The following is a 25,930-nucleotide window of genomic DNA, read 5'->3' on the forward strand; positions in this document are numbered from 1 at the left end:
ACAAGAGCAGTAAGTGCTCCCAACTGGTAAGATATCTCTCCGACTCCTGGCTTTGTCTTATTTGATTTTATTGCATTTACACAGTCATCAAACTATTATTGTTTTAGTATTTTTGTTGATAGTGATTTTGTTGTTGCTTTTGTTTAGTTTTGTTTAAGACAAGGTCTTATATATATAGCCCAAGCTGGCTTCAGCTTCCTGTTCTTTAGCCTCTAGATTGCTGAGGGTCATTACGGGCATGTATTGGATTTTTTCTTTGTTTACTTTTTAAATGATTTGTTTATTTTTACTTTATGTGCATTGGTCTATGTGAGGATGTCAGAAGCTCTGGAACTGGAGTTACAGACAGGTGTGAGTTGCCATATGGGTGCTGGGAATTGAACCTTGATCCTCTGGAAGAGCAGCCAGTACTCTTAACCATTGATCCAATCTGTCTCTCCAGTTCTCTTTTTTTTTTTTTTTTTTTTTTTTTTTTTTTGTTTTAATAGGCTCTCACTATGTAGATCTGGCTGGCCTGGAATTTACTATATAGACCAGACTGGCCTCATACTCACAGATATCTGCCTGTCTGTGCCTCCCAAGTGCTGGGATTAAAGGTGTGCCCTATCATGTCCCACGTGGATGCCTCTAAGTTTCCTTTCTCTCTCTCTCTCTCTCTCTCTCTCTCTCTCTCTCTCTCTGTGTGTGTATGTGTGTCTGTGTGTGTGTGCGTGAGAGAGAGAGTGTATCTATGTTTTTGCTAGGATTGGACTGTGGACCTCATACATACTAGACAAGTTCTATACCACAGAACCTTATCCCTGGCACATGTCTTCTCTTTTTTTTTTTTTTTTTTTTTTTTTTTTTTTTTTGAGAAAGGGTTCCCATAAGTTACTCAAGATGGCTCCAAGCTCATTCTGTAATCTAGTCAGGCCTTGATCTCAATCCTTCTGCCTCAGTCCCTCATGCGAATAGACTTCTGGAATTCTTTAGTTTTTTTAAATAGTGTGTAAGTCAGCAGGTAAAGGCACTTGCTGCCAAGCCTGACCTGAGTTTGATCCCTGGAATCCACGCATTAGAAAGGAACCAACTCCTGAAAGTTGTCTTCTGATCACCACACACACAATAAATAAAATGTAATTTTAAAAATTGTTGGGGAGAAAGGCAAAGAAACCAAGTGTCATAGTTCATGCTCACCTCAACTATGTATGTAGCCTGAGCTGGCCTCCCACAGGCTGTGAGCCATCCGGCTCTGCTTTAGTTCTTTATAATGTCATAGAAAGGACATTGCCTGCAGATAATTTGGAGAAACTTCTTCCTTAATATTATACTGCTAAGATTTAAGTAGTATAATTGATTCTAGATGCATGATTCTAGTGTATTGATCCATTATCTTAATGAATATTCAGGTATTGATGAAGTTTCATATAACTTTAGAATTCATGGGCAAGGTGTTTGTGATGGAAGTGTGTAAGGATTCAACATTAGAAGGCACTGTGAAAGCCAGGCTATCCCTGCCGTGGGTTTGGGTAACCTAGGTTTTCTATTATATAACACATTTGTTCTCACCCTCAGCCACAAGCCACATTGGAGCTGACCCTCCCAGGCCATCTGGCCATCTGTCATCTTTAATATGCTTTCTAGGAGGCCAGCCTGGTCTACACAAAACTACACAGAGAAACCCTGTGTGTTGGGGGGGGGGAAGAAGATGCCTCTTGGGTATTTCCAACCTAAGGTTCTTAATTCCCTTCAAGTTCCAACCTATATCTTGATCCATATCCCAATTAAATCACTGCTTGGCCTTTACCTAGGGGGTGATGAAATCTGACTAAAGGATTCACTTTGCCTGGAGGTAGGGGCATGACCTAAAAACAGAACAACAAAACCCACAAAAATCACATTTATTTATCTCTCTTATGCAAAAGTCTTAGCAAATGAATGGGACCATGAGCTTCCCCCAGCTTCTTACTCCTTGTAAGAAGTGGGTCCCAGGGAGCAAGACCTTGCTTCATGTTCATGATCCTGCACCAGCATTCCCCTCCACGTTGTAAACAAGAAAGGTTGGGGGAGAAGACCTTTGTTGAATTTCACAGGGATTGAACCCAGGGCTAGCACACTCTAGGCATGTGCTACTGAGCTATAACCCCAACTCTGGATTGTCTGAGACAGGGTTTCACCATGCAGGCCAGGCTGGCCTGGAGCTTGTAATCCTATCATAACATCCTGAGTTCTGGGATAACAAGCATGAATCGACCAGTCCCGAAACGTAGGTGTCTTAGCTTTGTGGTTGGCATAGATAGAACTTCTTGAGGGCCAGGCCCAGGCCCAGGCCTGTTGAACCAAGCTTTTCTTCTCTGTATGGTCTGGGGTTGTGGGGGAAGCTTCTGGCACCATGGCCCCAATGGCAAATACACAGCTACCAATACCTCAGGGTCTGCCCTGAGGCCTCAGACTCTCTGCCTCTGCCACTTGGCTGTGAGCTTCTGCAGGAGTTCATGGGGCTGCCGCCGGAACTTCTGCTGTGTGAAGTAAAAGAGGATGGGGTCCAGTACACTGTTGACACTGGCAAAGGGCCGAGTGCCTTTGTAGGCAGCAGCGAAGGTCTCCAGTACAGGGCAGGAGACACCGGGTGTGGACCGCACAGCTAAGTAGGCTGTCTTGGTGATGTGGAAAGGCAGGAAGCTGATGGCAAAGACAGCTGCCACCACCACGGCCATACGTGCCGCCTTGCTGCGCCGCTCTTGGGCCACAGGTCCTGCTGGGCCATCCTGGCGGCATAGGCGGCGGGCCATGCGACAGTAGCAGGCCAGTAAGGCTGTGAAGGGTAGCAAGAAGCCAATGACCGTGAGAGCCATCCCGTAGGGCAGATAGCGGGCAGACAGAATGGGTGGGCTCAGGTCATAGCAGACAGTGCGGTTGCGCTGGATGCCTGTGGCAGCAAAAACTGCTGTGGGCAGACACTGAGTTATCACAGCCAGCCACACGGCTCCACAAACCACCCAGGCAGCACGGCGACCCCCACGCTTGTGCCAGGGTGCCAGAGGATGGCAGATACCCAGGTAGCGCTGGAAGCTAATGCAGGTGAGGAACAGGATGCTACCATGTAGATTGGCATAGAAGAGGAAGCGTACAAGGCGGCAGGCCAGGTCTCCAAAGGGCCAGTGGTCCCCTCTGGCATAGTTATAAATGAGTAGGGGCAGTGAGCAGGCATACAGCAGGTCTGCCAGTGCCAGGTTCAGGGTGTACACGGCTGACCGGGTCAGGGTCCGTCGAGATGCACAGATCTGGGCGATGACACAAATGTTCAGCGGCAGGCCGACCACCAGTACCACTGAGTATACTGGGGTTAGCAGCAGTCGCTTGAAATCTTCACGGTAGACGCATGTGGTGGGCGGCAAGCCTTGTGCCTGGGTGGTGCCATTGTCCTGCTCCATAATTGCCCAACTGCTTTTCCTGTGCTTGGAGAAACTGGGGAAGTAATACACACCCTGTCAGTGATTTGCTCACTGGCAACCCTTGTTGGCCCTATGCCTTGAACTATCTGAACAAATAAGTCCTTAACTTTGTTGCCCCTTAAGGCTCATCACCCCATAAAGATCCACACAGATCTCATATCATGGAAGTGTGTACTCCAATAAAGCTCAAGCTTGAGAAAAATCAGTCAGTTTCTTTCTCCAGTATTTATTTTCCTATTAGCTTTCCCCAATGAACTTCTAGTCATCCCTCACAACTCTGGTCAATTGTCTCTTCTATGAGAGGGGGTTAATGGGCTTGGGTTCAAATCACAGCTGTGTTGCTTGCTGCCAGCATGATATTGGGAGGGGTGTTTACCTCCTCATTCACCCTATCAGAGGAAGAAGGGAATGTTGTCATTAGGTTAGAATATTGGAGGACTTTTCCTGAGCTCCCTGGGGGAGGGGGGCTGTGGTAATGCTTTGTACCTGTCTCATGCAGGTGAGAGAGACCTTTTATGAGGAAGTACGTCTTCAAGGTAGGTTGGGACCAGGACTGTGGCTCTTAGTTTGCCCCTGTGGACACTGCACACACGGAGAGCTCACTGAGGGGAATGCCAGCGTCCTCAGCCTGAATTCCACCTTCCAAAGCCATCGTTCTTTCAGTCACAGCTTGTCTGTAGAACAGGAGAGGTGACGCAGGGGAACCAGGAAACTTCCTTCCAGTGAACCTTAGGGGATGGGGTGGGGTTGTGTGGGTGAGGGGTGTGGGAGGAGGCTAGAGCAATTTGGTCATTCAGCTGCTGCTCTAGTACACAAGTCAGGAGGGTCTGTGACTCCAGCTTCAAGGGATCCAATGCTTCTGGTGTCTGCGCACACATGAGCATGCACAAGCATTCATGCAGATGGATCAGTGGTTGAGAGCACTGACTACTCTCCTAGAGGATCCCAGTTCAATTCCCAGCACCCACATGCAACTGTCTGTGACCCTAGTTCCAGGGCATCTGACACCCTCACACAGACATACAAGCAGGCAACACACACAAAAAAGTATAGAAATAAGCAACAACAGAAAGCCAGAGGTGATTTCCAGTGGCCAGAATGAAACTCCAGTTCTCAAGGGAAAATCAATCAGGAATCGAGATGGCTGAGCATTTGCAGAGATGGAAACTAGATGTGAATGTTAAATAAATAAATAAGCCTTCCCTGGAGAGTGATGGTCCTGATGGCTGAGGAGAGTTTTCATCAGTAGAGCAGGGATGAAGGACACCCCAAGTGGGGACAGGGTGGGAGGCTTGGGCAGAAGGGGCTGTGTCCCTGTCCTTTGTTAGGGAGGCCTGTGACTCTCTGACCACACTCCCAGAGAAAGCCTTTGGCCACGCATAGATGAAACTGTAGTGGCCTTTGCTTCTCTGGCACTGTGGGGAAACTGGTCTTTCTAAGATGCTATCCCCCCAGCAAAGGACCTTTGACCTTTGAGTAGACCTCAGGCATCTTCTGCTCCCTGTCTCTGAGGACCAAGGGAGCTGAGTGTTCCCACTCCTGCAGGAGGTGACTAGAGGGGGGCTTCCTGGATCCCAACTGTGAGCAGCAACTGGTGTTGGCAATCATGTCTGTCATCTATTCTTGGGCCCTAAGTCCTACACTAGCTCAAATCCCAGCTTCCTTCTGGACTCCACTTTTGCGCCTCTAGTAGGAACTTTTGAGAGATCCTCTGCTCTCAGGGAAACACCTAAGCTCATCTCCTGGCGTTCTGGCTTTGTCTGAAGGTCCCCTCATTCCTACTCTTCCTCAGTCATCACCCTGTTTTCAACACTGCACAGCCACTGCAACTGAGACCTAGCATCCTCTCTGGCCTGTCCATTTTTGCTGATTTTTTCACAGATGTGCTCCCAGTTATCCTCTGTTAGCCATAACCTAAGCACCCCCAAGCTCAGAAATAAGTACCCCCAAACTCATGCCCACACCTCATCCCTCCTTTGAGTCCCCAGCTGAACAGACCCACCCAGCTTGCCAAGGGGTCCCACCACCCCGCCCCACCCCATACTGGCCCGTTTCCTCAAGACACAGACACTCACCATCATAGGTCGATGGTACCAAGTATATTGGGGCAAAAGACACTTAGACACAGTGCGGCCCACGCTCCTGTTCTCAGCCACTCTGTCGCATCTCCGACGTGACTTTGGACAGCTTCCTCTGCTTCCTGACCCTGCTGGCTCTGACTGAAATAGCCCTTGGGGGGCACCTCCCTGCCACCCCCCCCCCACCTTAGCCTGGCGGAAACAGCCTGGAGGAACAGAGCTGAACAAAAGGCATCCTTCCCAGAACTGTCTCCAGTCACAGAAGGAGGAGGAGACAGGGTACAGAAAGAGAGATGGGGGATAAGCAGACCCAGCCCTCAGACCCAGCAGATGCCTTTCCACCCAGCTCTCCCTCAGTGTTCTCATCTGTTAAATGGGCTGAGATAGGTTATCACAGTTCCTGGTCTTTCCCTAACACCTGAGTCACCAGGAATCCATTCGGTTCTCTAATCCAAAACTCCTGTACCCATCCTCCAACTCCATTCATTTCATATGTCATCTACTGACATTCCTGCTCTTGAGATGGCAATCCACTTAGGTACTTGCTTACCCAGCTACTTCTCACTCTTTTCTTCCCACATGTCCTCTTTGCCAGAAGCCTTTATTAAGCACCTACTGTATGCTATCATCTTCCCCCCACACATACCCCTATTAGCCGTCACAATCACTTCTACTCAAAGACCCAGGTTCATGTGAGTGAGTGTGGTGTGGTGATGGGTACAGAAATGAGGCTTTGGAGCTGTTGGAACAGCTAGAGGACAGGAGGTGGCTCCTCACTGTTCTTCAGGGAGGAGGTGACACTCAGGGAGGGTGACTTGAAGATGGGCTTTGGTGGGGAGCCACTGAGGCAGGTGTGGGGGTAGGGCAGTGCAGGGAATGAATGCCAAGCTGGTAAGTGGGGGGCGGGGCTTATCTCCTGCTCAGCTCCCATTCCCATCTGCCTCTCAGCTGCTGGCTAGAATGTCACAGTTGCCTCTCGCATGTTGAGATACCATAGGCAGTACTCTTCCAACTCTGTCACTTGTAGATGTCACTCTAGAACATAGAGGCCATCCGTGCACTAGCTTACCCCAAGCCCACTTTACAGGACTGGGGAACCAGAAAGAGCTGAAACTTTGAACCAAAGTGGGATCAGGATTGAACTTAAGGTAAACACTTGGCCAGCTGTGTACAAACTTAGGGTTTATTTGGGTGTGTGCCAGGAGATCCAAGCAGGCTTGGTGATCTGGCCTTCTTCCCAGTAGCTAGCTCCTTGTGATGTTCCCAAGACAGTCTCCTGTGACCCAGGGTCAGTCAGTGTTGAGGAAACTTTGAAGGTCCAAGGGAAGATGGGGTGCTGACCCTGGGGAAGGCTTGGGTCACACCTCTACAAGGTTGTGGCTCCTCCAGGGGACTTGAGTCATCCCTGCAGTGAGAGCCTGCAGCCATGAGATGGCGCTAGTGGACAGCTGATGAGGGCAAGGCTAGTGCCCATGCTGCAGAGGCTTCCTTTCAGGCTGACACTGAGCAAGCCTGGGACATGTCCCTAGCTCCATTCCCCTGGCCCTCCTTAGATTTCCTCCCATTTATCCATCCCAACAAGCCCAGACCTCTGTCTGAATATCACCCTATCAACATAGCTTACAGCAGCCATTTGAGTGTCTGGCCATCACCCCAATGCCAGGGATCCTCTACCTATCTGTACTCCACTGAGGGACAACCTCTACTTGCTTCCTTTTCTTAGTCCAGATCACAACTACATGGTCATTTCTGCAGCAGCACCAACTGAATGTAGACACCAGGAAGAACAGCTAGCTTCAATGTGCCTGGGGTCTCAGGATGCTCTTTGACTGCCCCCCCCCCCCATGTCTAGAGGGATGAGAAAGCCTATGGGCCAGAGGCAGGAGCTGGAAGCCTGAGTCACCACCTACCAGTAGGTCCCTGTTCCTGCTGGACCTAGGATGAGGCTTCCAGGCTTGGACTGCCTGCCTGCTGGGAAACCAAGCTGGGAAACCCCCCTGCTGTACCCCAGCCCTGAGAATTTAGCAGCAAAGGTACAGGATGGTGGGGTCAAGAATAGGCTTCCTTCTGAGTCAGGCTAAGACCCACCAGCAGCCTGCTGTGTGGCTTAGAGCCAGCTATCCACCATCTCTGAGCCTGAGAAACTCAGGGTAGCTGTGTTCCCCTCCTTACAGAGACATTATGCCCTCCGTCCCAGGCACCACTCAGCCCTCCAGCCAGCCTGAGGCCAGGACAGTGGGCAGGGACAGATCCCCATTAGGACAGCTCTGGTCCCACCAAACTACAGCTGACAAACCCAGCACAAGGCTGCAGCAGGACAGGGATCTGCTTTCTCTTCTCTTTTTACTTCCCGTTCCCCCTGTGCTCAGCAGGGATCAAGAGGAACTGAAAGCTCCATTCTGAGTGTGAAGAAGCAGCTGCATTGCTGGGACTGGGGCCCCTTCCTTTGCTTCCAGTAGGTAGAAATTCCACAGCTGCCCTTCTGGGACCACTGCCTCCATCCAGCACTTCCAATAAAGGCTGGCCCTGGAGCAGGTGTGGGCAGTACCCTGCTCTGTGCCTGGACCCCAGGCTCTCCCAACCCTTCCTTTCACCACGGTCCCAGCTACTCAGTACTCAGTGAGTGCCTGCTGCTCCCGAGGAGGTTGACTGTGCATCCTCCAGGAACCAGGCTTCAGGTGGTGATGGAATGGAGGGCTCTGGCCTAGCCATGCAGGTGGGGCGGGAGGAGCCCTTACTTCAGAGCCTAGAGGATGTGGGATAGTGATTTGCCCATGTGAGAGTAGTGGGACCCTCGGGCCCTAGGACCACCTCAGGGGTGATGAGACTTCCCACCAGACACCTGGAAGTCCAGACTAGAGTTTTGATCAAAGGAGAGGGTTTTTTGTTGGGCTTCCAAATCTGGGAAGAGTGAGGCTGGAGTTACCACAGCTGCCTGGACTGTGTGCCAGGCATGGGCCTATGCCCTGGAGACACAACTATGTGGGAGGGGACTGTCAAAATCCAAGGGTGGCAGAGTAAGGACAGGGAGTACCCTGTCCCTGAGAATACCATGGAACTGCTGGATCCAGCTATGTCTGCCTGAGGCTTTAGCTTCCCACTGGACTGTAGTGGTACATGCTGATGAATTCTTGTTTGCCTCAGTCCGTTAGACCGGGGTTTCTGTCCCTTGAAATCAACCATCCAAAGCCAGGCTTGGTCTTGGTGGTACAGGCCTATAATCTTTACACTTGGGAGGTAGAGTCTCAGGAATTAGGAGTTCAAGGTCATCCTTGGCTACATAGCAAATTAGAAAGTAGAGCTGGGACTGTAGCTGTTAGTAGAGTACTTGCTTAACGTTCACAAAACCCTGGGTGCAGCCCACAGTGCTGCATAACCCAGGCATGGGGAGATGGAAGTAAGAACCACAGTTTAAAGTCATCCTTAGCTATGTGTGTTCAAAGCCAACCTGGCATACATGAGATTTTTACCTAAAAAAAAAAAAAAAAAAAAAAAAGGGAGGGAGGGGGAGAGAGAGAGAGGAAAGGAAAAAGGGAAAAAGGCTGGAGAGATGGCTTAGTGGTTAAGAGCTTATACTGTTTTTGCAGAGGACCAAAGTTGCTCTGACCTCCACAGGCACCCACACTCACGCGCACTTCTCCACACACATACATATAGTTAAAAACTCTCTCTCTGTGTGTGTGTGTGCTTTCTCTGTGTAACAGCCCTGGTTGTCCCGGAATTCATTTTGTGTACCAGGCTGGCCTCAAACTCACAGAGATTTGCCTGCCTCTGCTTCCCACGTGCTGGGATTAAAGGCATATACCACCATCTCTCTCTCTCTCTCTCTCTCTCTCTCTCTCTCTCTCTCACACACACACACACACACACACACACACACACACACACACACACTGCCATCTTGCCCATAGTTCTGATCTGCAGTGGGGCCTCCACCTTCTCTCTCACAGTTTTGGGCCAGAACCTTATCATCTCTGCCTGGGAAACTAGGACAGGTGGAGGTGGGGACAGAGGGACTGACTGTGTGTGGAGCACAGTGGCAGCCGGGGAGGTTCTCAGGGCCACTGCTGTCATCCCAGTAGCTCCTGGTGAGGGCTCTACTAGCTGTGTGTCCTAGAGAAGTCACTTCACATCCTCCAGTCCCCGGCTTCCCTGATGCTCACTGCCAGCACTGGGTTAAGGACCCTGGTACCAGGATCTTACATGGGATGGACTGCACTGGTCCCACTTTGCAGATAAGTAGTCAGGTGGCTATTGTTTGGATGTGGTGTCTCCCTACAAAGCTCAAAAGTTTTGGTGTGAGACTTTAAAGGACATGTCTTGTTCTCCTCCCTCTCTTCCCATCCCCCTCTTAACCTGCTGGCCTCCACAAGGGAGGAGGCTTTGTTCTGCCTTGTCCTCCACTGTGACTCTTTGCATTGCTCTGAGGCCAAGAGATGGCAAGCTTGAAATCATGAACCAAAAGAAATCCTTAAATGTTTGTCTCTCAGGTTTTGTCACAGTGATGAGTAGGCTTAGACAAGGTGGTGACTTGTCCAAGGTGACACTGAGTCAGTGGCCCAGTTGGGAGCTGAATGCAGATCTGAGTAGTGATAGTCTATGCTGGGAAGAGAGGTGACATTTCCCTACCAGAAACCTGAAGCCAAAGAGGTTACGAGTTTGCCAGTGCACACAATAGACCCCTCATAACCACTTCCCAGTAATAGATGAAAACAATGGAGGTTAAGAGTCAGGGCCCTTGGGTCTGGATCAGACAGGCTCCCTCCCTCCCTCCTCCAACTCTGTGAAATACTGGAGACAAGATCTGCTTTGCTTTTTTGTCTCCAGTTCTCTGGAAACCCTGGGAAAGGTTAGATGAGTGAATCCAGTCCATGAGGCCATGAAGACAAAGCCACAGGGCTCTATCCTTGGTGCTTGGTGTGTGTGTGTGTGTGTGTGTGTGTATGTGTGTGTGTGTGTGTGTGTTTGTGTGTGACAAGTGCAACACAGCATATATGTGAAGGTCAGAGAATAACTTTCGGGAGCAAGTTTCCTCCTTCCACCATGTGGTGCCTAGAGACTAAGCTCGGGTTGCTTGGTGGCAATCATCTTTACCCACTGAGCCATCTTGACTGATGACGTATTTGTCGGGGCTAGGGAATGGCCACAGAATTGTACCTCTAAACCTGCCTGATTCCCTGGCCCCAGCCTGTTCACCTACACTGTTTATTGCTCATTTCAGAGACAAGACACTGAGGCTCAGAGTATCTGGCTTTGTGCCCAGTTAGGGCTATGTGTAAGGCTGGGCCACAGGGAAGCCTCAGAGAACCTTTCACTTCTCATGAGAAGCAGAGCCCTTGCCTTAGGTCCTGCTCTCACATTCCTGGCATCTCCTGAGGCCTGGTCCCTCTTGACAGAGGGACCCCAGAACCAGGTTAGTAACAAGACTCTTGGTTCTGGACCTGCTGAGCCAGACAGGTCTTAAGATCATCTGACAAGAGCCCCTCTTTTCCCTCAAAAGGAGACCCCTGAAGCCTCTCCAGTGGCTCGTCTGCCCCAGTTTGCGTATTGCCCTGGACAGGGAGCTTACTCTTCTCCCAGGCTGCCATAGGCTACATTGAGAAAGCTCACTGGGAGATGGGTTTGGTCACACCAGGCCCTGAGATATGCTCCTAAGTTACTGGTTCTATCCCAGTGCAGCCTGCCGCTGGGATCTGAGACACCCTTGGAAGATCATACCAAGACTATTCATCACCTGGTCTTCATTCCCACCATTGGATTCCTGAGCTCACATCCAGATCCAGGGAAACCTGGGCACACCATGTGACAGTAACTTGGAGTCCCAGCACCAGAGAGGCCAGGGCATTCCCTTCCATCAAACAGCTCTCAGCCTCTGCTGTGAACCTCGTGGGCCTGGCCCCACCGGTATAGGTGGAAGGGGCTTTTGTAGGTGTCTGAGGTTGGCCTGGGAGGGACATTAGGAGGATGTCAAAGTGAGTGAGGGTGACTCCTGACTCAGTGTGAAGTGGAGAGGCTGGATGGTGACAGGTGGCTCCCACCATGGACATGTGTGATTTGCATGAAGCACCCAGACCTCTCTTTCAAGTGTCACTCAAAGAGCACCCTCCCTGGGATTCCTTTTTCTGCCTCCCTAGCTAAAATCACAACTTCCTACATATGTGTAGGATTTCTTCTCAGCACCTTTAGATATTTTTTATTACTACATTTACTTATTTACATGTGTACTTTACTACATTTACTTTTTAATAGCTATTTGCATGTGTACACACACATGGCTAGACAGAGTCATGTTGCAAGTGTTGTCTATCAGAGAACAACTTGGTTCTCTCCTTCTCTTCCTCCTTGTGGTATGCAGGTCCAGGAGTTGACCTTAGGTCAGGTTTGGGGGCTAGCTCAGTTACCTGCTGAGTCACTCATCAGCAAGCTCCTCCCACACCCTTCCTTCTTTCCTTCTCCTTTTCCTTCTTTTTTTTTGAGACAAGGACTCTTATGGCCCAGGCTAACCTCAGACTCACTATGCAGCTACAGATAATCCCGAACTTCTCATCCTCCTGCCTTCACCTCCCAGGTGCATGCCACCACACCTGGCTCATGCAGTCTGAGGGACGAACCCTGGGATCTGTGCATACTAGATCAGCGCTCTCCTGACTGAGCTATACACCAGGCCCATTTTGTTTGTGCTTTTAAGGCAGGCCCTTAAAAACACAACTGACCTGGAACTCATGGTAATCCTCCTGCCTTTGCTTTTCAAGGGCTTGGACTCCAGGTGGACATTGCTGTGCTTGGCTGCACTCAGCATCTTTCAACTGTTGTGCTTATTTGTTGATTTGCCTTCTCCACTGGGATGTAACCATCACCAGTTTTCCACCTTTCCTCTGTTGTGTCCCCAGTCCTGGGACAGTGCCTGGCATGTAGTAGATGTGCAGTGTCTGTGGGAGGACTGAATCCCAGGAGTGGCTCAAGTAGTGCACACTGGCCTTAGGAGCAGAGATCTGCTGGGGCGCTGCACAGGGAACTTGTGCAGCAAGCCATTTGGTTTGGGGGATCAGGAGCAGCAGAGACCAAGTGTATGCACAGGCTACTCCGGGAGCTGTTTCTGCCTGGCTTCATGAGCAGTTCAGGATGTGAAGAGTCCCTGCTGAAATGGGGAAGAGGCTGACTGTGTGCCTCTGCTCTGCCCTGTCCTCTAACCTGAATCTCTTTTAGGTACCCAAGCCGGCTTCTGTCTGCTCTGCCAGGGGCTCCCAGCTTCTAACTTTATATAACCAGCACTTTCACTGGGGTGGGAGGGGTGGGGAGCTCCGATCCAGCCTCTGTGCAGTCACACCCTGGCCACTCTATGCCACCTGCACCCCACCCCAGGACCCAGGACCTGTGTGGCACCATCAGGTTTATCCTCACACCCTGCTAAGCATGGCCAGAGGACTCAGGCCCCATTGTTATCTTCTGGTCTCCCCATACCAACCTTTTGTTTGATCTAGCATGAGCTCACTCTCCTCTCTTCTAAGCCTACTTTATCTGTTTTCTCACTTCTGCACTTCAACTTCCTGTCACCTAATGAACCATCTGCTCCTTTCCTTCCTCATCCCCCACAGTCCTGCAGGGCCAAGCCTCCGCCTTCCCTTCCCTCACTCTCAGCAGGCACTTCCCTCTCAGCAAAAGTTCTCTATTGACATCACAAGTCTCTCCAGCTGTGCCTCTTCCTCCCTCACGGTCGTGCTTGTGGGAGATCCCTCCACTTCCTGCCTGCACCCTCTTCTCACACCCCTGTGGCCAAGCATAGTGACAGTAAGGAGCAACAGCAGGCACCCTGTCCTTTAGATGAGGTTGATGAGATGAGACTGAAGAGCTCATAAAGAAACCTCCAGAATGACCTGGCAGACAAGTCTGGAGGGTTGAGGGCTCAGAGGCTGCAGGTAACTGTGGCTTCAAGCTGACAAGGGGCCAGGGAGGAAGCTGCTTCCAGGAAAAGGCCTAGCCCCTGCTGGACCTTATAGAGGGAAATGGGAACTTTAGAAAGAGGCAGCTGGGTACAGTGGTTGGGCATGGTGCCGCAGGCCTTTAATCCCAGCACTCTGGAGGCAGAGGCAGGCAGATCTCTGTGAGTTTAAGGCCAGCCTGGTCTGCAGAGTGAGTTCCAGGACTTTCAAGGCTACACAGAAAAAGAGAGATGGGGGGAGGCAAGGAGGAAGGGAGGGGAGGGAGAAGGAAGGAAGGCAGGCAGGCAGGCAGCAGATATCAGGGACTAAGTGACTGCGGTACCCTGTGGAGGAGTCCTCAGTCAGCCTGTGGGTACCTTCCCACCTCCATGTTCCATCCCCACTCCCACTGCTTTGGTCTGGCTTCCTACTCCTCGGAAAGCAAGGTACTGGCTCCGGAAGATTCCAGGACGTGGTTCCCCTTCGGGCCCCTATAGGTCATCCATCTATGACAGCAGAGGGCTGCTCTTAGAATTCATAGGTTCCCATCGCACCTATGAGGAGAGGAAACTGAGTCCAAGGGGAAGGGACATTTGGTTCTGGAACAGCACAAGCATCTGCTTGTTGGGGTGGTGTCAGGGCAGCAGACGCATGAACTCTAAAGACATGCAGCTAAGTCAGGGTGGAGTTCAAATGGCAGCAGCCTCTGGCCATGTCTGGCTCTGGCGTCTGGCATGGTTCCCACGAGGCACTTCCCTCCTATGATAGGCTGCATCTCTGTAATGCCAGGCCAAACAGGGCAAAACAGGAAGGAACCATCTGTTCCAGAGTGCTGTGGACCTGGTCTGGTGTCTTAGGTGGTGGAGCTCAGGGTCACACCGAGCCAGTTGGAGTGGGATATCTCATCAACACTACTCAGCAATGTGGTGTCCTGGTTCTGCATCTCCCAGCCCTCCAGGGTAGGGCCGTGTGCTCTGGTCTTAGAGCCTATAAACTGGACCAAGTCCCTGAGTATATAGTTGTTGCTTGACATGGACTCTATGCAGGGTGGGAAAGGGATAGAGAGAATCTAAGGAATGGCATGAGGAAGTTGGTTACTATTTAGGTTGGGATCCGCTCAGGTGGTAAAGTACTTGTCTAGCATTCATAAAGCCCTGGGTTCAATCCCCAGCAGTGCATAAACTTCATGGTGGCACACATCTCCAATCCTAACCTATAAGAGGTAGACCCAGGGAGATCCAGAGTTCAGTGTTATCCTCAGCTACACAGTGAGATTGAGGCCAGCCTGGGCTGCATGAGACACCACTAAAAAAAAGTCCTTCCATCCTACCAAGAAGTAGCTAAAAGACTGGAACCTTCTCGTTGCCTTTTTCTTGTTGGTAGCATTGAGGCCCTTTTCCACGGCAGCCTTCAAGCTCTGCTAGTCCTCTGGGTTGTCATTTGTCAGCTCATCCTCTCTCCATGATCAGCAGACCTGGCTTAGCCAAACCCTGACATCCTCACTCATCTTTCTTGTCCTCTCCAGCTCCCCAAAATCAAGTTCCACAGAACCCAGGCCTGCTGACTTCTCTTCTCAGCACCCACCCACCCTGCATGCAGGCACATATGCAACCTCCCCAGCCTCCATCTGCTCTCAGTTCTTGGGACCAGCTGTGCTCTCCTTTGTTCCCTGTTTCTGCCGCTAGCCTGCTTTCTTCTCATATTGGTAGCTGGCGGGCTCCCACAGACAGAAAATGCATTGACAGGACAACCGGGATCTGCCCTCAGGAGCTCAGTGTGGACAGGGACACTTTCCATAATTCTAAGCAGATATCAATATCTGAGTCCTTCAGAAGACTTAAGCAGGAAGGGATTCTGTAGGCAGCGAAGCCTCACCAAAGAAACAGCCAAGTGAATCTGGAGGCCAAATGCTTTTTGGGCAGTGTCAACTGAGAGGGCAGAGGCCGGTGAGGCCCTTGAAGGTGGTGAGCAGAGCAGAGATGCCAGTCTCCTGGCAACTACAGGTAGAAAAGGCAGGAACTAGTGGTGACCATGAGACAAAAGATTGGAACTTCTGTGTGCCCATTTGAGCCTCAAAAAGGCCCTGTGAGGGGGCTGGAGAGATGTCTCAGAGGTTAAGACTGACTGCTCTTAACTCTCCTGAGTTCAATTCCCAGTAACCACATGGTGGCTCACAATCATCTGTAATGACATCTGCTGCCCTCTTCTGGCCTGCAGGGACAGAAGTAGATAGAACACTATACATAATAAATAAATCTTAAAAAAAAAAAAAAAAAAAAAAAAAAAAAGACCCTGTGAGATAGGACTGGCTATTATCTCCTCAGCAGAGGAAATAAGACCCAGAGAGGTTAGCACAAGGAAGTACAGACAGAGGAATGGCTACGGGCCATGAACTCACGATACCACGTTGCTACACCACCACAGCTGTGCTCAGAAGGATCTGAGATGTTGAAGAAAGCAGCCTTAGCTCATCCTGTATTAGTTACAGATGTCTGTAGGAGCTGCCTCCTCCAGGAACTCTTCAGAACCAACTAGAAAGAATCTTCCTATATCCATGGGAAGTCCAACAAGAAGGCTATCCTCCGAAGCAGAGCTCCCTGACAGACCGGGGATGCCCTGTGTACCTTCTGCTGTCCAGTGGCTCTTCCTAGTCAGTGGTAATCTAATTCCACCTGACCCAGAGCTGAACAATCAGAGCATCCATCCAAACCACTCACCAGTGATTGCTTTGGAGGTAACCAGTTAGATTGTGCCTCAGGGATTCTTATGTTCCCAGCATGAAAAGTTTTCTCTCTTTTCCCTACACAGCTGTGAGGGCTGTGAAAGCTTTGTGCTTCTGGGAAGAACTTAAGGGAACGTGGCAGGCCCAGTGGAAGGAAGAGAAAGAATAGGAGAAGAGAGTGTGATGCGACTGCTTGGTCTAGCTGTGGCAGACCCAGACCTTCTTTTACGTGAACTGACAAACTTTTTCTAGCCCAAGAAAGAAATTGGATACATTTGCAATTAAGTGGATTGGATATTTGCAAGTAAGCCAACCCTCGCCACTCTGACACCAAATGTACAAGCGATGACAATTAAAATGGATTCCTTTGATTTCATCAAAACTAAAAATCTTCATGCAGAAGAAAGACATTATCATCAGAGTAGAAAGCTCCATAAAATGAAAGATGGCATTTGAAAATCTTGTCAGGTTAGGAGTTAATGAAAGTTCAAGGCTAGTTAGTTTTGCAGAATGAGTACCAGGCTGGCCAGGGCTACATGGAGAGACCTGTGTCAAAACACAAAAACACACTAAACACACACACACACACACACACACACACACACACACACACACGAACAAAGCAAAACAAAAATCCAAACTCAGTCAATGACTTGAATAGACATTTCTCCAAAGAAGATATGCAAATGGCTAGTAAGTACTGAAAGGATACCCAACCTCACTAATCATCACAGAAATTCAAATAACAGCGAGAGATACCCAGTACAATGTCTATTACTAAAGGGGGGATGGGCACCAGGGAGATGGCTCAGTGAGTAAAAGTGCTTGTTTCTTGAATGCATCGAATAAAAAGCCAGATGTGGTCAGGGGGGTGGTGCCCGCCTTTAATCCAGCACTCAGGAGGCAGAGGCAGACAGATCTCTGTGAGTATGAGGCCAGCCTGGTTTACAGAATGAGTTCCAGGACAGGTTCCAAAGTTACACACACAGAGAAACCCTGTCTCAAAAAAAAAAAAAAAAAAAAAAAAAAAAGCCAGATGTGGTGGCATGCATCTGAGGCCCCAGCCTCATAAGACAGGAAGCAGAGACAGGAGAATGGCTGGAAGGTCTTTTCTATGCAGTGCAGCAGAGGAAATGAGAGACTGCCTCAAAGCAGTGGAAGGAGAGAACTGACTCCCACCTACCAGTGTGTGTGTGCGCGTGCTCGCGCGCGCGCGCGCACACACACACACACACACACACACACACGATAAATAATAATTTTTTAAAAGCCCAAACCACTAACTAGAAAATATCAAGGGCTGGTGAGGAGATGGAGAAATCCGGATTCTCTGCACTACTGGCACAAATGTTAAATGGCATGGCTGCTGTAAAAAAAACGGTATGGAAGTTTCTTAAAATAAATAAATAAATGCACACCTCAGGCTTAGCAGATCATCACCTCTAGAATCTAAACAAAAGCCTTAAAGATACAGGGAGTTCTGACAGTGATGGATGAACCTTGAACATATTGTGCCAAGTAAAACAATGGACACTCAAACTTACAGGAAGGACTTAAGAGTCCACAAATCCAGAGACAGAATAGTGGTGTGGGGACTGGAGGCAAGTGGGGAGTCATGGCTTCCTGGATATGGAGTATTTTGTGCCTGAGACCCAGGTCTCACTGTGTGGCTGATGCTGTCCTCAGGCCTGTGGTGAGTCTTGACTTCGCATGCTGTTGGGCTGATAAGGTTCTGGGGATGGCAATCACTGCCCAATAATGTGACAGTTGTACGCTCTCAAGAAGGGCTAAACGGGCTTCAGAGAAGGCTCAGCAGTAAGAGCACTGGCTGCCCACCCTGAGGACCTGGGTTCAGTTCTCAGCACCCACACAGTAGTTCACAACCATACATGATTCCAGTTCCAGGGGATCTGATGCCCTCTTCTGATATCAGACACACATGCGATGCACATGTATATGTGCAAGCAAAACACACATGAAATAATACAATCTAATTTTCTGTTTTAGATTAAAAGTGGTTAAACTGGGTGTGGTATTCTGTGCCTGTGATCTCTCAGAGCCAGGCACACTGGAGAATGACCATAGGTTCAAGGTCAAGGCTAACCTGATCAAGCTAGCTGAGCCTACACTGCCTCAAAACAAACAAAAAGCTAATGTGATGTATGATTTGTTGTGTATGGCTTTAAACAAATTCACAACAAAACAGGCAAAGGGAGGGAAGGATGCTGGCTCCAACCAGCACATCCATGCTCTGGGGACAGCCCTCCATTAGTTCAACAGGGTTTGGCAGAGCTCATGAGCAGAGAAGGCTGTCTTTGGGCAAGCAACATTGGAAGATCATGATAGCATCAGGTTTGTTGACTGTCTGGTACAGGAAAGATGTCTTCCTCTGAGACAAAGTTCAAGCCTGTTGACTGCCCATCACAGATGATACAATGCCTAAGCTCCAGGTTCCTTCTTGTCCCCAGCCCATCATACGCACAGGTCTTTGCCTTGGTCTGTGTCAGCTTGAGAGCTGGTCCAAGGGCTGCTATTCTGTGCATTCCTGGTTCTGTAGGGAGCCAAGTTCTTGTTCTTTAACTACGAGCTTTATGTCTTTGGCCAGCGTCCATGAAGCATAGTGGCTTACACATGTGTTAAGATATAGGCCCCTCGCAGTTCTTGATTCTTTTTGGATCAGAACCTTGGGGTGGGGTGGGGTGGGGGTGGGGGAAACTTGTTTTTATAATGTAATGACCCAGCTCAAGTTTTGGGACTCATGCCCCTGGAGGGTTAGCTTAGTTTCTCTAAGGGTCCATCGTGGTCCTCCTCTTGGAGCTTGCTTCTCCCTTTTCATGTCAGTTGCCAGGAAACCCAGTGATGATGCTTCTCTGCCTGCCTGTATGGTCAGGGCCAATCTCAGCGCCTGCCATGTTATGGTTTGGATCTTAAATGTTCATATTTTGAGGGTTTGGTCCCTAGCTGATGACACTAGTGGGAGGTGGTGAAAACTTGCTGAGATGTAGTCCAGTTAGAGAAAGTAGTCACAGGGAGAGGGGGTGCCTGTGGAGGGAATACTGGGAACCCCTCTCCTCCTTTCTCTGCTCTACCTTGCATTCCTGCCCCGGTCCTCTGCCCGATGACAGGCCTAAGGCAGCAGGACCTAGTGACTATGGATGAATACTCCTAAAACAGTGATTTTTCAACCTGTGGGTCATGACCAAATCAGATACCCTGCATATCAGATATTTACATTACAATTCATAACAGTATCAAAATTACAGTTGTGAAGTAGCAATTTCACGGTTGGGGGGGTCCATCATGACAGGAGGAAGTGTATTAAAGGGTCACAGCATTAGGAGGTTGAGAACCACTGCACTAAAATAAACCCTGTGTCCATTAGCAGTTACCCCCTGTTGCTTATTCCCCCTCTCCACCCTCTGAACTAGTAAGCTCCATTTTATGTTTATGGATGTATTGTTTCTGGATATTTCATGTCATTGAAATAATATGTGCACTTATTTGATCTCTAGCTTATTCATGTAACACACTCTCTTTAAAGTTCATTCATGGAGTAATGTACATCAGACTTTCAATTTCATTGCTGAGTATTATTCCATCATTCAGAGATGCTGTTTTATTTATTTATAAACTTGTGGACATTTGGGTTACTTTTATGTTTAGCTATTTATGAATAATGTTGTTATGAACATTTGTGTATAAGAGTTAAAAATTAAAGCTGGGTGGTGGTGACACACACCTTTAATCCCCATTCTTGGGAGGCAGAGGTAGGCAGATCTCTGTAGTTTGACGCCAGCCTGGTCTGCAGAATGAGTTCCAGGACAGCCAGAGTGGTTACACAGAGAAACCCTGCTTTCAATAAATAAATAAATAAATAAATAAAAGTTTTACAAATTGCTTGGTTTGGTGGTGCACACCTTTAATTAGAGCATGGGGGAAGCAGAGACATGTGGATCTCTGAGTTTGAGGCCAGCATGATCTACAGAGAGAGCTCTAGGACAGCCAGAGATATACAGAGAAACTCAGTCTCAAAAATAATAATGATAGATAATAATAACTAAATTTTAAAGGTTTTTTTTTTTTGAGACAAGTAGCCCTGGCTTTCCTGGAACTCACTCTGTAGGCCAGGCTATACTTAAACTCAGAGGTCCTCCTGCCTCTGCCTCCTCAGTGTTGATATTAAAAGTGTGTGCCACCACTGCTGGCTTAAAATTTATCTTATTATTTTATGTGTTTGAGTGTTTTTGCCTGTGTGTATGTCTCTATTCTACTTGTATGTGTACAGTTCATGCAGAAGCCAGATCCCGGAATCTAGAATTGGAGTTACAGATGGCTGTTAGGCATCATGTGGGTGCTGGGAATTGAACAACCAGTAATCTTAACCTGAGCCATTTTTCTAGCCTAAGGGTTGCAAAGATATGTTTATTTATTCATTTGTTTGTATGTGTGCATGTGTGTTTTCACACATGCATGCAGGTGCCTGAGGAAACAGAAGATAGTATTGGATTCCTTGGAGGCAAGATTTCAGGCAAGTTATGATCTGCCTGATGAGGGTGCCTGAACCTGCATTCTCTGCAAGAGCAGCAAGCAGTCTTGACTGGTGAGTCATCTCTCCAGCCCCTCATTTTGTTTTGAGACTGACTCTCACAAGTGTTATCTCAGACCATCCTTGAGCTTGGGGCAGACATTGTGTTTCAGCATCTCAAGTGCCAGTAGTACAGAGAGTTGCCACCACGCCCAGTTTGTGGTGGTGCTTTCTCTTTTCTTGGTATATACCTAGGAGTGGAACTACTGTTTCATAGAATAATGTTAGGTTTAATTTTTGAGGAACTGTTTAATTGCATTCCTAAGAGTTGTGCAATTTTATGTTCTTACCAATTTATGAGAATTCTAATTCCACATCGTTGCTTCTTTGTGAGACATGGTCTTGTGTAGCTTGGGCTGGCCTTGAACTCACTATGTAGCTAAAGACAATCTAGAAACCCTTCTTCCACCACACAACTGCTGGGATTACAGGCATGTACCATTAGGCCCTGTATTGTGTACTGTGGTTTGGACCCCGGGTTCCGTGTGTGCTGGGAGTGTACCTACCAACTGAACTCCATTTCCAGCCTTGCTGACATTTAAAATTATTTATCTTTTTAATCATAGTCACCCTATTGGGTATGAAGTGGTGTGTTCTGGTTTTCACTCGTGTTTCCCTAATTGCTTTGTGTGTGTGTGTGTGTGTGTGTGTGTGTGTGTGTGTGTGTATGTGTGTGTGTGTTGTTGTTGTTGCTGTTGCCCATACTTTTGCCATTTTTATTGTGTGTATTTCTGTTCTGAGGCCCCTCATTCTTTGTGGAACAAATACTCCTTGGAAAGAGAGTCCTGGGTTTGAGTCCTCCCTCTGCCTCTACTAGTTCTATGACTAGGTTTGACACCGAGGGCCTGTTTCCCTGCTTATGAACCATGAGTTACAGCTTTAACTGAGATAGGTCTATAGTAAAGCTGGGGTGGGGACCTCAGTGGATCTCACCATGACCCCTAGGAGTCAGAGGGGAGATTTCCAGTTTACCTAGGAGGCATGGACTGGGACATGTTTCTAGCATAATTTTTATCTGCTTTACTATTGGAATATCTCACAAGAGGAATTAGCTTCTCTAAGAGTCCTCTTCCCCTCTGGTGTGGAGACATTTTCACTTCAGTCATGTGATTGGAACCCAGACTAGGCTGTCAGTGGGAGACTCTGTCTACATGTCAAGAATTTGCGAATGTTGAATAGGTTCTGACATGCTAAAGTTTTGTTTATTTTTGTCTTGTGTGCAAGTACTTTGCCTATATGTATGTATGTGTTCCATGTCCCTGCCTGATGCTCTCAGAGGTCAAAAGTGGTATCAAGTATCCTAGAACTGGAGTCACAAATGGCTGTGAGCCACCATGTGAGTGCTGAGAATCAGGCCCTGGTCCTATGTGAGAGCAGCGGCTCTCCAGCCTTAGGTTTTGATATTTTATGAGTCTTGTGTTATGCCTCAATTTTCATCTCTGCCCAGAGAAAATTCTCCTCTGGCATGCCTTTCCTGAGAACTTGCAAGTCATGCTATATATAGTCTCTCATTTTACCTGCCCTAGGAGCTGATCAGGTAAGCTCTATGATCCCATTTTATAGACGAAGAAATTAAAGTTCTAAGGGGTATAATACTGTGTATGAGAACCATACAGCTGGCAGATGCTGTTTCTAAGTCTGTCTTCTTTCCCAAGACCCAAATGCCCCTCAACACCTCTGCCACACTCTGCTAGAAGGCACAAGGCACTCAGGACCCCAGGACTCATGGGAACAGCTGCTCCTATTTCTCTGGTATGACAAAGACAGCATTTCCCTCAATCTAGACTAAGAGCCGTTTTCAGTGTCACAGAAAAGTCCCACCCCATCCCAGGCCATGGAAACCACTGCTGCCATGGAATGCCTGGCTTTGTTGTTGTTGTTAATTACATCTATTTATTTATTATCTATGTGTGTGCATGCGTTCACGTGTGTGTATGTGTATGTATGTGTGTATGCACTTGCCACAGCATGTATGTGGAAGTCAGAAGACCCGTTTCAGGAGTTGGTTGTCTTTCTGCCATCACTCCTCCTGGGTCCCAGGGCATGGACTCAGGTTAGGATGTACAGGAAGTATCTTTACCCACTGAGCCATCCCACCAGTCTGCACTACAGCCTGTGAGTTCTTAAAGTGACAGTGGTCTCTTAGTTCCTGAGACTCTGGTATCTAGCACATGGCTGGGCACAAAGGTCACAGATGTATCTGGACCATATCACAGACCAACATGTGCCTGGCACAGGGCCTGCCTCCCTCACAGCTATTACCAGATCCATCACTGAGCAGGAGGAACAGGTAAACACATCATGCCCACATGCCCAGGCCAGGGTCCAGCCCTAACTAGACCCCAACAGTCAGAACAGAAGAATAGGAGTCTGAGCTGCTAGACCCACCTAAACTAAAATAGAAACCTACTTCAGAGACAAATGGGGAAATGGCCCAGGGACAGAGAGGCTGAGGGGGCCCGCCATGCAGCCAGACTCAGCTCCATGAGAGTTGTGACTGACCCCAGACCCTCTGCCCAATTGGGAGCCTATCACAGGCTCTGCCAACTCATCCCTCCTCCAGAGACACAAGAAAACTCATCTCAGAGCCCTAGGTATGAACAAGATCTCGTTTAAAATGGGTTTGATCTCTGCAAATAGGGCCGGATTTGAACTCCTGATCTTCCTGCCTCCACCTCCCAAGGACTGGGATTACAGGTGTATGCCCCTATTCCCAGTTTTATTAATTTATTCATCTAAGTAATTTTTTTTTTGCTTTCTTTTTGAGACAAGGACTCACTCTGTAGTCTAGGCTGGTCATGAACTCACCATAGAGCCCAGGTTGGCTTTGTACCCATGGCCATCCTGCCTAAGCCAGAAAGGATGCTTCAGTTTCTCTAAGCTCCTGTTCATCCTGGCTGCATGCACTTCGTGACAGACACTTGCCATCTCTTGGGTACTCAGTAAATTAACAAGGTACTTTTTAATTTTACCATGTGTATATGTGTATGAGGTATGTATATGCATGTTCACATGTGTGGGGATACGTGGGTGTGTGTTGCACAAGTGTGCAGAAGCTGAGGTTTGGCATCTGGAATCTTCCTCAATTGCTCTCCATCTTATTCACTGAGATGGGTTAAGTTGAGCCCAGACCTTGTTAGTACAGCTACTCTAGCCAGCCAGCTTGTCCCTGCTTTAACCTTCTGGGCTCTACCTCGCTCACGCTCACATGGGTTCTAGGGATCAGAACTCCCATCCTCACGCTTGCATGACAAATGCTTTTAACTACTGAACCATGAACCATCTCCCCAGTCCCCACTTTCAGCTTTGTGTCAAAGGAGTCATTTGCTCTTTCATTCCATTGTTCACTCAGTCAAACAGCCAACACTAGCCAGGCTGCAACAACAAAGAACTAACTTTCGGAGTTAGGAGTTGAAATCCAGTATTGCTGCTAGCAGGCTGGACTCCCCAAATCCTGAGGTAGACATTTTCCTTCACAGCCCTCCATCTCCTTGTCTGAAAACTGAGATGCTGGTAACACCTCCAGAAGACATTGCATGTCACAAAGATTCAATGGGACAATTAAGGCTCCTGGCCAACTCAGAGCCTCAGGGAGTCCTGAAGGGAGCTCCTGGTGATGTCCATAGGAGCAGTCTCAGAATAAGGCAAGAGGACAAGCTAGAGACAATAGTGTTAGTTTCTAGTCTGTGACCCCTGCCCCCTTCCTAGTAAGCTAATAAATGGTAAGGAAATACCAAAACAAAAACAAAAAGAAATTACATAGGTCCTCATTTCTCTAGGCTGGCCTGAACTCCTTATCCAACTGAGGATAACACTGAATGTCTGGCTGTTGTGCTTCTATATCCTGAGCTGTGGGATGATGGATGATCACCACCACACTGGTGTCATGTAATGCTGAAGATCTAGCTCAGGGCTTCATGCATGCTTTGCTATACTCTGCACCTTATCCCCAGCCAAATGGAGTTGAGTCTCAGCAGTATAGGGAAACTCCCACTGGCAGGCCTGCAGAGTGTGTAGGGCCACACACATTCCACACGTGCTCACAAGCTACACATTCACACCTTTACCTTACACACATAAGCAGATGTACCTTGGAAGGCACAGGACTTTTATATGCCTGTACTCCCAGCACTGGGAAGGCTGAGTGAGGTTCAAAGCTAGCCTGGGAAACTTGGTAGACTAGCTCAAAAAGAAGAAAGCACAGCACTTCACAGCCGGCAGAGGCCCATTCATTTCTCCTCTCATTTGATGCTGAGGCATGGAAATAGTCTCTGTGTTGTATTAATTCCATGTCTACCTTCACTGGACCAGGATCAGCAGAGCCAAATGTCAACAGAAATGCCGAGAAAGGTTTAGCCCCATTCCCCAGACACATCCATTCACTGCTTCTCTTCCCCTTAGCAAGTCATGCCTCGACTCAGGGAATCAGTTTTCCCAGTGCAGTCAACTTCAGCTGCATTGTATTTTGGCATCCTTCCTGCTTGTTCCTGCCAAGGCATCTGAGGAGCTCTAGCAACCCCACCCAGCCCCTCCCCAGGGACCCTCTGTACTCTACCATTTGACAAAGAACAGGTTTTTGGTTTGGATTTTTTTTTTTTTAAATAGGGTCTCACTGGCCTGGAACTCACAAGAGATGCACTATGTAGAAAAGGCTGGTCTTGAACTCACAGAGCTCGCCTGCCTCTGCTGGGAGTAAAGGTGTATGCTACACCATCCAGCACAGAATAGTTTTTAAATATTCAGCTACTAGAACTCACAGTTAGAACTTGCCCTGAGTAAGAAGTCCAGGCCCAGAATTGTCTTGTGACATTCAGAACTCAAACTCAGACCTCTACAACTCCAAATCCTGTCTCATTATCCACGGCCCCACCCAAGGCACAGCCAGGACCCCATGTCCTCATCTCTTCCACTCCAGTCCTGTGTGCAGCCTAGTTCTGGGCAGAACTAGGTAGAGGAAATGAAGAAGGAAGGAGGCCCCCACACCTGCTCAGCCCAGGACTGCTGTGGTGGACAGGGGGAGGGTGGGAGGCAAGCCCCTGAGGAGGGTAGCACCCTTACCTGGGAAACTCACCCTGACTCAGCAACCTCCTGCTGTCCCTGAGAGCTGGAGCAAGGCAGACTTCTGGAGCAGCCCCTGCCACTGGGCAGTTCCTGTGCCACAGAGTGCAGGAGTCTGGGAGGTGGCAGATGAG

The 25,930-nt window shown here is 48.7% G+C and overlaps 1 protein-coding gene across 2 annotated transcripts; it reads right to left on the minus strand.

Moving 5' to 3' along the window:
* Window positions 1-1,864: 1,864 nt before the first annotated feature.
* P2ry6 (pyrimidinergic receptor P2Y6) lies at window positions 1,865-25,872 on the minus strand. 2 transcript variants are annotated; one of them, XM_051192371.1, is made up of 3 exons: window positions 25,797-25,872; window positions 3,921-4,108; window positions 1,865-3,447 (listed from the first exon to the last, which is right to left on the minus strand). In XM_051192371.1, exon 3 carries the CDS (start codon window positions 3,411-3,413, stop codon window positions 2,427-2,429), a length of 987 nt encoding a protein of 328 aa, XP_051048328.1. In that variant the 5' UTR covers window positions 3,414-3,447; window positions 3,921-4,108; window positions 25,797-25,872; the 3' UTR covers window positions 1,865-2,426. The 2 variants fall into 2 exon arrangements, with proteins under 2 accessions (XP_051048328.1, XP_051048329.1); XM_051192372.1 differs by having other exon boundaries at window positions 25,810-25,871.
* Between the last annotated feature and the right edge of the window lie 58 nt (window positions 25,873-25,930).

The sequence above is a fragment of the Phodopus roborovskii genome, unplaced genomic scaffold (genome assembly GCF_943737965.1).
Source record: "Phodopus roborovskii unplaced genomic scaffold, PHOROB, whole genome shotgun sequence".
Classification (NCBI taxonomy): domain Eukaryota; kingdom Metazoa; phylum Chordata; class Mammalia; order Rodentia; family Cricetidae; genus Phodopus; species Phodopus roborovskii.

What these genes read in the sequence shown, in the direction of transcription:
- P2ry6 (XM_051192371.1), bottom strand. Translation starts at nt 3,413, where the DNA reads ATGGAGCAGGACAATGGCACCACCCAGGCACAAGGCTTGCCGCCCACC.